At 36.2% G+C, this 11237-nt stretch overlaps 1 protein-coding gene across 3 annotated transcripts in view; it reads right to left on the bottom strand.

The window, feature by feature from the left end:
• Window positions 1-11237, bottom strand: part of CUTC (cutC copper transporter) — a 35107-nt gene that overhangs the window by 19906 nt on the left and 3964 nt on the right. For 2 of the 3 annotated variants that reach the window (XM_029932362.1, XM_029932361.1), the window contains exons 3-6: window positions 9127-9186; window positions 4891-5100; window positions 4144-4179; window positions 1336-1484 (exon numbers count right to left, since the gene is read on the bottom strand). In XM_029932362.1, coding sequence (XP_029788222.1) covers window positions 1336-1484; window positions 4144-4179; window positions 4891-5100; window positions 9127-9186 — 455 coding nt within the window. The remainder of the gene's footprint in view (window positions 1-1335; window positions 1485-4143; window positions 4180-4890; window positions 5101-9126; window positions 9187-11237) is intronic. The other variant, XM_029932363.1, reaches the window with a different exon arrangement.

Here is an 11237-nt window from a genome sequence, read left to right as displayed (position 1 = left end):
TCATAGGTCTAACAGGAGAGACCTGGCAGGGGACCATGGGGAGAGGAAGGGGGAAAGAGAGCGGGGGAGAGTGAGGGACACAGATCAAGGGAGACTACTGAATACTGAAAACGAACCATGGACTGAAGGGGAAAGGGGAGGGAGGGAGCGGGGGTGATGGTCATGGTGGGGGGCACTTGTGTGAAGAAGCACTGGCTGGGTATTATATGGAAACCAATTTGACAATAAACTATTAAAAAATAAAATAAAATAAAAAAGAAAAAGAAAAAGAAATAGCACTCTGATAGAATTGCTCGTTCTATTAAAAGCACCTGTTATGCAGCAAACTATAAGGGCAGTGACCACACACACACACACACACACACACACACACACACACACACGTCACTACCACAGTACAAATGCCCTGCAGTTAATATATACTTAATAAATATTTGTAAAATCAGTAAGTTCCAGATTAGCAAAGTCACATTGGATCATTAGATGAAATTTTTCATGGCTATAAGAAAGTGAACATAATTAGATTTCTATACAGAACACTAAAAAAACATTAGCAACAGCAGTAGTAATAATAATAATAATAGAAATAACATGTAGTAAGACCTATTATATGTCAGGCACTGTGGGAAGGCTCTTACATCTCTTATCTCTACCAATCATCAGAACAACCGTATAAAGGAAGTATTAAACTTTTCTCAATTGCACATAAAAGGAAACAGAGACTGAATAATCTACTCAAAATTACACAGCAAATAAGTGTCTGAGTCTTAAATCCAGAACTCTCTTGTCTAAGTCCATACCCACTAACTCAAAATGGCCCTGGACTAGTGTCAGAAAAACAGTCATACCACAATCAGAATTTGCCTGCTCTACAAATGATGCTAACTCATCATGGAAATTCATACAAGAGAAAAACATATTTCCTCCTATCTTGATAGATAGGGAGAGATGAAAGAATATAATTTTAGTTTTAGAATTCATTTCCACATGGTAATTATTTCAAATTTTTTATGGGATTCTCTGGAGTATACATATGCTGACAGTGAGATGATGTGGCTTAAAACTCTGTAATGCTAATGGCAGAGAAAAGGTAAAATTGGCTGTGGTTATCCAAGTTAGATCAAAACCTTAAGCATTGTCTATAATTTGACTTCAAGAGCCTTGAACACTAAAATGCTTGTGTGAAAGAAATAAAAATTATATATATTTCTCCCTGCTTGCTTTCCTGTATAGGGTAACCATTTCGTTAGTAATAGTTTTATAACATAGCTGAACAACAGAATATCAGGAGCAAGCACAACAGAGTGAGGAGAAAAGGAAATGAATTGTGTGTACCTGATCTATGAGTCGCTTTATTAGGGGTAGCCCTTCTAGTGCCGAACTGTCACATCCACTGGTCAATACTCGTTCAAATCCCAAGGTTAAGAGGGTCTCTAGAGCTGCCACTGGATCATGAACCATGTCAAAGGCTAAAATAAACAAAACTGATTTGAATTTAAAAAAAATTTTTTTTAATGTCTTTTATTTATTTTTGAGAGATAGAGAGAGACAGCGCGAGCAGGGGAGGGTCAGAGAGAGAGGGAGACACAGAATCTGAAGAAGGCTCCAGGCTCTGAGCTAGCTGTCAGCACAGAGCCCGATGCGGGGCTCGAACCCACGAACTGTGAGATCATGACCTGAGCCAAAGCCGGCCGCTTAACCGACTGAGCCACCCAGGTGCCCCTGATTTGAATTTTGAACACATATTCTCTAATATAGCACTTCCCAAAATGTAGTATACACACAGCAGTGTGCTGGACCCTAGCCTGTACTGGCAAGTCAGAGCCAACCGTTAAATATTCAGGAGTTTTGCAAGCATGATTGTTATCCACTGACAGCCTGAAATCAGTCAAGATGGGAGAATTTAAACTGCAAAAATCACCAATTACTATGTATCAGAGCTCTTTTGTCCAAGAACTAGTTTACCAGCACAACACAGTCTGCATACCATGGTGGGATGCGTGAACATTTTGGTTGGTACCCATCTGAATAGATTTATTTACTTAAACACAGATTAAAAATGAAACATTTCCATTTTTCATGAGTTATAAAAGTTTCTCTTTAAATTCAGTTGAGTTTTTATTTAATGAAAATTATTACATACATTTGCACAGGTAGCACTCAAATATGGTAAAACTGTAAATGTGATAGGCAAGTGACTCAAATTTGGAAAACCGCTCTAAGCTTCAGACAAACTGGACAAACCACACTTCAGACAAACATTACACTCACTATTTCCTAAAAAGTCCTCGGCTCACATTCTCATTATTGACTACTATTTTGTACTATTCCATTTATTCCAAATATTTAAGGCTCATAGTATAAGGACAATTGTTTGCAGCAGACTATATAAACTTATAATTTCATTCTGCTTTCTAGGAGACTTTTCTCCTCAAAGAAGAAAGTGGCACTAGGAACCTCAAAAATAAAAACTACTTCTACTTTGGTTCTCAACACTGTTACACGATTTGGAAGTTCTAATCTATGGCAGATTAATGCTAGACCCCTTTAGATTACCGCTAGTGTATGCACGCAGCTAAATGTACCAAAGAGGCTTTTCCTTTTTTTGTAGTAGGGCCTCACCAGTGATTATACTATCATACTATCTCATTAAATGCACAAGTGAAAACAATGTAGAACTTACAACAATGCAAAATTTTGAAAACATAAAAATGTTTTTGTTAAATGTATTGAAGGAGGGGCGCCTGGGTGGCTCAGTCGGTTAAGGGTCTGGCTTCGGGTCAGGTCATGATCTCATAGTTCGTGGGTTTGAGCCCCGCGTCGGGCTCTGTGCTGACAGCTAGCTCGGAGCCTGGAGCCTGCTTCAGATTCTGTGTCTCCCTCTATCTCTGACCCTCCCCTGCTCACACTGTCTCTCTCCGTCTCTCAAAAATAAAAATTAAAAAAAAATGTATTGAAGGAAAAGAAATTTAAAATGATTTTCTTAGTTTAGGAAGAGAAAAATACATTCTATATGACATGTTTACTTTTTAAATGCTAAATAGCATGTCAATTCTAAACTATATATTTTTCAGATAAATGTTTACTGATTTAAATAACTTTTCATATTTACAAACTTTTTTTTGGGGTCTCTCAAGGTGCTCAATTTTAAACATTCGTACATCTTTTAGTTATTGCTAGTTTATGAGAAGCATTGCTAAACAGCAAGTCAAGAAAACAGTTTTCTAGTGGTATGATACATTTCAAAAAGAAACGAGAACAGATGCTGTATCTCTAATTTCTGTAAATAGATGCAAATGAAGTGCCCACTCTTATCCTAATCTTTGAATGCTTACTCAAAAGGACAGAAAAACATTCAACAATTTCTCATGCATATATCAAGTAAACAATTTTTTTGACTAAAGACTTCTTTCTTTTCATATAAAACAGAGTGCCCTCTGCAGGCAAAGTTGACTTGTTGTTTTACCGAGGTGTGACAAAAGTGTATGGAAATTAGGTCTACTTGATTTATAGATAAGTATTTTTATATGAAATTATCAGATAATTTTTAGAAATCATTCTGATGTAGACAAGCTATCAATAATGTAGTTTGTACACAACAGTAAGCATCTGTTCACTGACTGTCCAGTATCTATTTCTTCTTTCCTCCTTCCGAATAGTATCCAATGCTTATCCAGATAGCTACCCCTCTCCTCACCTCTGCTTATGAATCTTACATTCACCTGGGAAAGCTGGTCGTACCACTAGCTCCTGGAATGGTCTTGTCTGGTTTAAGCCAGGCAGTAGATTTCATTTCACTGGCCACAGCAGTTTATTCTTTTAGTGTTGCACATGATCTAAGGCAGTCTAATAAAAGATGAATCTCAGGATTTTTGTTGGAATGCTATGACAAGTACATACTCTTATAGACGATGTCTACTCTCTCCTACTATTATATCCCATCACACCAGCATTTACTTTTAAAAACTTTACATAACTAAGTTTCAAATTGTGTATCTCTAAATTTAGTCCTGAGATCAATATAAAGAAACCAACTGGTAACACTGCAGCACTCTAGTATTGTGTTCCATAAAGAAGTTATGGCATTGGTGAAATTAGAACATCGACATGTTCAACAGAACTTCTAAAATAGAAATGACTCACCTCGGTGAAAAGTGACTGGCAGAGGACGGCATATAGCTATAAAAAGAAAGCCAAATAACAATATAAATGAAGAGATCATCACTGGTTACTGTATACAGAATTTTCCATGCTAGATAAAACTTTTTTATATTGTCCTCTCCTAAGAAGCAAAGACAGTGAACTAACATAATAAAATGGCAGCTTTCCAAATTCAGAATTCTTAGGTTTCCATTAATCTCTGATTTTCATTAAAAGAAAAAAATGGTCATCCATTCTTTAGCCAGACTAAATAAAAATTATGTGATCTGGTTACTTATAAAGGCAACATTACATCTATTACTTTTACCCCACTGAGAATCTTCAAGAAATACTTCGGCCTGGACTTATAAGTAGTATATTTCTGTCCTCTAGACATCTCCCCATCCTCAACAATAACCTTTGAAGTTTTTGGTGCAGTGATTAAAGGAATCAAGGCAAACTTCCCTTAAACCTTCCAGGAATAGTAGCAGAAGTTGATCTATAACAACTTAGGAATCACTAGGACTAGAACATATACCCTCTGCCCCAAACATCTAGATACCTACTGTTTAAAACAGGTTAGTATAAGTGTCTGCAGGTGTGACTGAAAAGTCAGTTTTGTAACTGCCTTTTCTTTTTTTTCTTTTTTTTTTTACTTGTGGTGACACACAATGTTATGTTAGTTTCAATATCAGGAGTATTAAACGCAATCATCCCAGAGGCTTTTTGGTCTCAGATACAAATTCTTACCCACAAGGGACATGCACAACTCTTTGTCAATGTGTCCATCTTCAGTCAATGCTCCAAATACCAAACCATCAGCACCATAAAGCTTGGCAAGACGAATGTCAGCTTTCATCACCTCAACTTCACGATCTGAATATAAAAAGTCACCTCCACGTGGCCGAATCATCACAAAAACTGGGATCTGGACACACTGCTTCACTACCTGAAGGACACCTAAGAGGATAGAGACCAGACTAATTAAAATTCAAATGTGAACTGACAGTTCCAGGAAATCAATAAAATTTATTAGCCTTTTACATTTGCTCTTGCATATCACTTCTGTAAGAAAAGGAAGCCATGACTGAAGCAACCACAGACAGATTGATCTAAAGGGGAATGACAACACCAACTTTAAAAATGTGTATATAATAGAAGTTAAATAATAAGAAAATCAAGGGTAAAAAAGAGCAATTTAGAAAACAGAAAAAATTTACTGCATTTTTAAAAGCACTTGTCAGTTGACTAAAGAAAATCTTTTTGCTGGTATGTAACATTGGGAAGTGTAGTAAGGGGCTCAATATTTTGCCAATATATTCCATAAGATCTGATTTTTCCTTTCTATTTGATTATAGCTCTGTTTAGAACCTACTATAGAGATGTTTACAAAGTTCTAAAGTTTATGACCCTTTAATGAACAAAGAAATTTATCAAAGCCTTTTTTTTTTAAAGAGTTATGTAAGAGGAAAGAAAGTTCTACTTATTTGTGATTTTATGTAGAGATCTATGAATAAAAATACCTAAATACAATACAATTCATGACTAGCTGAGAAACCCTCAATAGTATAGATCTTCCATGACTTGTGATATAGTTACATCTTGATAAACCCATTTAAGCTGAAACTTCAGCTAACCCATAAGCTGAAAAGATCTTAAGTCCAAATGCCTTTATTACACCTAACCTAACGAACATCATAGCTTAGCCCACCATAAACATGCTCACAACACTTATATTAGCCTACTGTTAGGCAAAATCATCCAACGCAAAGCCTATTTTATAGTACGGTGTTGAATCTCTCATGTAATTTATTGAATACAGTACTGAAAGTGAAAAACAGAGTGGTTATATGGGTACAGAATGGTTTAAGTGTATTGGTTGTTGACCATCATCTGTTGGGAACCATTTGTATAATTTCTGTGACAAGCACCATTGTGTTCATGAACTTACTTCTTTTTCCTTACTAAAAGATCCCCAATTTTGCATGGAATAGCAATGTACCCAACACCAACCAATGAATCATGACTGCTATTACAAAGAACAGATTGCATTCCAATTTAGAGATGGTCTAGGGATTTTACAGAATGGCCAGTGAATGCCCTCTTTTAGTGAGGGGCTATAGCACATATAAACCTTTTATACTAAATAATGCTATCATCAATCTCAGAGTAACACAGAAAGTCAAAAATTCATACAGGGACTTCTGCTTTTGATCAAGACAGAGTAACAGGGGCTAGATTTACCCTCCTACCTATAATAACCAAAAACCATATATAAATATGAAAAACATATGAAATAATGGTTTGCAAGACATTGGATATCAACAATGATACCTGAAAGATGGGAAACAAATGAGATAAGCTCTTTAACTAACCCAAGTTACTACCATGAGGGTTTTCTAGGCTGCAGTATAAAAGGGGGAACCCAGGTGGAGGCCAGAAAACTCTGAGTTGAAGAGACAAAACTGAGAGTCCAGGGAGACCAAATGACTGGAGTTCAACAGGAGGAAGTACCAGTGGAGAGAGAAAGAGAGCTCTGGAGATTTGCAGAGAATCTCCTTCCCATATTCAGCTCAGTACTGATGAGTGCATATATGCAAGGAAACCATGCAAGGCCTGGGGGAAAAAATCTACAGAACTGAATTAGAAAGAAATAGTGCCTGTCATTCACACCTGTCAGGCCAAAGATAACACCTATTTCCAATAGGCATATAGGAAAAGTTGAAGAATCATGGTGCACTGGATAGAGTACACAGAAAGGTCTTGCTTCAGTAGTGGGGAGTAATTAACTCCAGACTGACCACTGCTTAACATATTTTAAAGTCAAGATCCAAAAGAAACAAGCTGTTTGCAAATAACCTAACTGTGCTTGAGAATATTTATAGGAATACAAACATATCCAGGACCCAACAAAGCAAAATTAATGTCTGGCAGCCAATAAAAAATTATCAGGCAGGAACACAAGATGCATCATGAGATAATAAATCAATCAAATGAAACCAACCTAGAATTAGCAGCCACGTCATTAAAACAGCTATTATAACTTTACTCCAAATGCTCAAAAGAGTTCAAAAATAATGAACTTGATATAATAGTCTCAAATTAAACTTCTAGAGATGAAAACTATAATGTGTGAGATGAAAAAGACACAGGGTAGGATTTATGTCAGATTAGATATTGCAGAGAAAAGATCAGGAAACTTGAAAACAAACCAATAGGATGTATGCAAAATTAAACACAGAGGAAAAAGAGATTAAAAAGAAAAAAAAGAGGGACACCTGGGTGACTCAGTTGGTTAAGCATCCAACTTTGGCTCAGGCCATGATCTCATGGTTCATGAGTTCAAGTCCCATGTAAGGCTCTGTTGCTGACAACTCGGAGCCTGAAGGCTGCTTCCAATTCTGGGTCTCCCTCTCTCTTTGCTCCTCTCCCACTCACACTCTTGTCTCCCTCTCAAAAAAAAAAAAAAAAAAAAAAAAAAGAGTAGTTCATCAGTGAGCTGTGGGACAACTTAAAGCACCCTAAAACAAGTTTAAGTGATATTGCTGAAGGAGGGAATAGAGTATATTGAATGCTGAAAATTTTCTTTCTTTTTTTTTTTTTAAATGTTTTTTATTTATTTTTGAGAGACAGCGCGAGCAGGGGAGGGTCAGAGGGAGAGGGAGATACAGAATCTGAAGCAGGCTCCAGGCTCTGAGCTAGGTGTCAGCACAGAGCCCGATGCGGGGCTTGAACCCACGAACTGTGAGATCATGACCTGAGCCAAAGCTGGACACTCTACTGACTGAGCCACCCAGGCGCCCCTGAAAATTTTCTAAATGTGATGAAAACTATAAATGCATAGGTCTAAGAAACATGAATACTCAGGTACATTGTTATGACACTGCTTAAAGCCAAGAAAAAAAATTTATTTTAATTTTTTTAAATGTTTATTTTTGAGAGAGAGAAGGAGTGTAGTGGGGGAGGGGCAGAGAGAGGGAGACACAGAATCCGAAGCAGGCTCCAGGCTCTGAGCTGTCAGCACAGAGCCCGAAACAGGGCTCAAACTCACAAACTGCAAGATCATGACCTGAGCAAAAGTCAAATGCCTAACTGACTGACCCACCCAGGTGCTCCTAGAAATAAAAAAAATTTAAAGCAACCACAGAAAAGAGACATTACATGGAAAAACCAAAACCAACAACCAGACACCATCAAAAATGCACAAGGTATTGATGACAGCAGATTTCATATGAAAAATAATACCAGCAAGAAGACAGTGGAGAAACATCTTTATAAAGTACTGAAAGAAAAAAGAAAAAGCCTGTCAACCTAGAATTCTACACCCAGCAAAAATATCTTTCAAAAAAGAAGGAAAGATATTTTGAGACATACAAAAGCTGAAAGAATTCATTATCGGCATACTTGTACTGAAAAAAGAAAAAAAAAAGTTAAAAGAATTACTTCAGACAGAAGGAGAATGAAATCAGATAGAAACACAGACTTACACAAAGGGATGAAGAACACCAGAAATAGTAACTACACATAGGTAAATACATGATTTTCTCTTTCACTCTCTTTAAGAGATAACTGAAAACAATAATGTAGTGTGGAGTACATGTATTTTTAACATAGATAGAAATAAAATGTATGACAACAGCAAAAAGACCAGGAGGGAAGAAATGAAGATAAAAGTCAATATGCTGAGGATGCCAGGATGGAAAGAGAAAAGGAAAAAAAAAAACCTTTGCCCCTGATATTACTGCAGAGCAATTGAACCAACATTAACAGTAACTTCCTATCTCTCAACTTTTTGATGTACGGTATGAGGATCACATCTTTGATAGACAGGTTTATTTATAACCTTAAGCATTTCTAACTGATACAATATCCACAGCAAAGTTAACATATTAGTTAACATTAGTAAAGGATCTCAATGAAACATATTATCCATTGTCTCCAGGCTCCATAAACTCCTCCTAGAAAATATGAAAACCAGACACTTACCCATGCTGGGTGTGGTTCCCCCTTCCAGTAAGCCAGAACATAATTCAATCCGACCAGCACCTATGATTTAAAAAAAAAAAGCACTGCTTAACACAATAAACCTTAAAAATTAAGTTTTAAGGAGCACTGTTCAAAAATTATTGTCCAAAATAAACATTTATGAAAGAGTAAAGTTAACATTTTTTCCAAAATATAACAAAGAATCTTAGAAATTGAGAGAAATCAAATTATAAAACCAGAATAAAACTCCATTTTTAATCCCAACTATATTCTGCAACCCACATTGTGTTACTGATGGTCAAATTTAAGAGTTAATTCAAGTTAAGCTAGATCTCCTGACAATTTGTATTACAGGGTTGGCTCTCCATGTATAAGGATGTGACTTACAATAAATACGTTTCTGGATTGATCATAGTGAAACACTGACTCTTCATTGATAATAACAATCTTTTTGAAGAGTGTCTAAGCTTTAAAAAAGTACAGGATAATTTTAAGTAGCTTAAATCAGGATAATTTCAAGAATAAGAGAATGCTGACAGCAAATGAACTATCAGACTACAGGGTCATGTCAAAAGAGTCTCAGGATCCAGCTTAAAAAGGCTCATACCAGCCAAACAGGGGACACTTTGAGCATCAGTAAGAATAACCGTAACGGAGTAAAAAACACATAAAATATGTCTAAATCTAGATTCATATTGATAAAACAATTCCCTGGGGAATAGAGAATGAACTCATTATCCAAGAGTCAGTAAACAGCAGAAAAGGAGCAAGCATTAATCCTGACCTTCTTATAGAAACTGAACCCCAATATAACCAAACAATTTATGAAGGAAAGTTCTCTACAGAAGCATACTTCTAATAAGTGAAAAGTAAATAAATGTTAGACTTACTATAGTACCATTTCTCAAACCCTACTAAAATAAGCACTGCTAAAAATATTAGGTGAAAAGCTGAAAGAAAACCTTATAAAGGATGGATAGGGCTAACAATATCTGAATCCACTGCAGGCCAAAGGCCCACAGCTTATTTTTGTTATGACCTAGAAGTTAAAAAATGTTTGTGTATGTGTTTTTCAAAAACTAAAAGTCTTTATTGACATATAATTCACACACTATACAATTTACTCATTTAAAGTGTGCAATTTAATAATTTTTAGTATACTTAAAAGAGTCTGGCAGCCATCGACACAATCAACTTTGGAACATTTTCATCACCCCAAAAAGAAATCTCATACCCGTTAGCAGTTACCTCCTCTTCTCCCACGTCCCCAAACCCTAGACAACCACTTCTTTCTCCCAAATTTGACCAATGTGGAAATTTCATATAGGTGGAATCCCCTACAGCATGTGGTATTTTGTGACTTTTTTTACACTTAATGTTTTTCCACTTGAAATGTTAGAATAATTTCAAGATTCATCTATGTTGTAGCATGTATCAGCATTTCACTCTTCGTTATTGCCATATTAAGTATGGTTTTTACATTTTCAGCGTATTATTTTAAAAAAAAAGAATTTTCAACCAAGATGAAATGTGGCCAGTAAAGCTGAAAATATATACTTAGCTGCTCTTTACAGAAAGTATCCTGATTCCCATACAGATGAAAGACTGGGCACTTGCTGAAAATAGTAGATGTCGAGTGAATGGGTGTGCGAGGATTCGTTATACTGTTCTTTCTACTTTTGTATATGTTTAAAATATTTCCATAATAAGAAGTTTTTTTAAATTTCTGATCCTGAGATGATGGGAATTTCTTTTTTTAAATGTTTATTTTGAGAGAGAGAGGGAGAGAGAGAGAGAGAGAATGCACATATGCATGAGTGAAGAACAGGGAGAAAGAGGGAGAGAGAGAGTCCCAAGCAGGCTCTGTGCTGCCAGTGCAGAGCCCCATGTGAGGCTATATCTCACAAAGGGTACCACGAGATCACAACCTGAGCAGATATCAAGAGCTGCATGCTTAACCAATCCAGGCAACTCCAGGGATTATGGGAATTTCTGTGCTTTCCATTAAAGCTGATTCAGAATGCAAAAGAAACCTTGAGGTAAAAATAATGTTAAGAAAAAAAAGATAATGATGAAAATGGAAGCAAATCTCTTAAATCATCTTTAAATGA

The sequence above is a fragment of the Suricata suricatta genome, chromosome 2 (genome assembly GCF_006229205.1).
Source record: "Suricata suricatta isolate VVHF042 chromosome 2, meerkat_22Aug2017_6uvM2_HiC, whole genome shotgun sequence".
NCBI lineage: Eukaryota > Metazoa > Chordata > Mammalia > Carnivora > Herpestidae > Suricata > Suricata suricatta.
The sequence above is the reverse complement of the archived record's forward strand: the minus strand, read 5'-3'. Positions and strand labels throughout refer to the sequence as shown.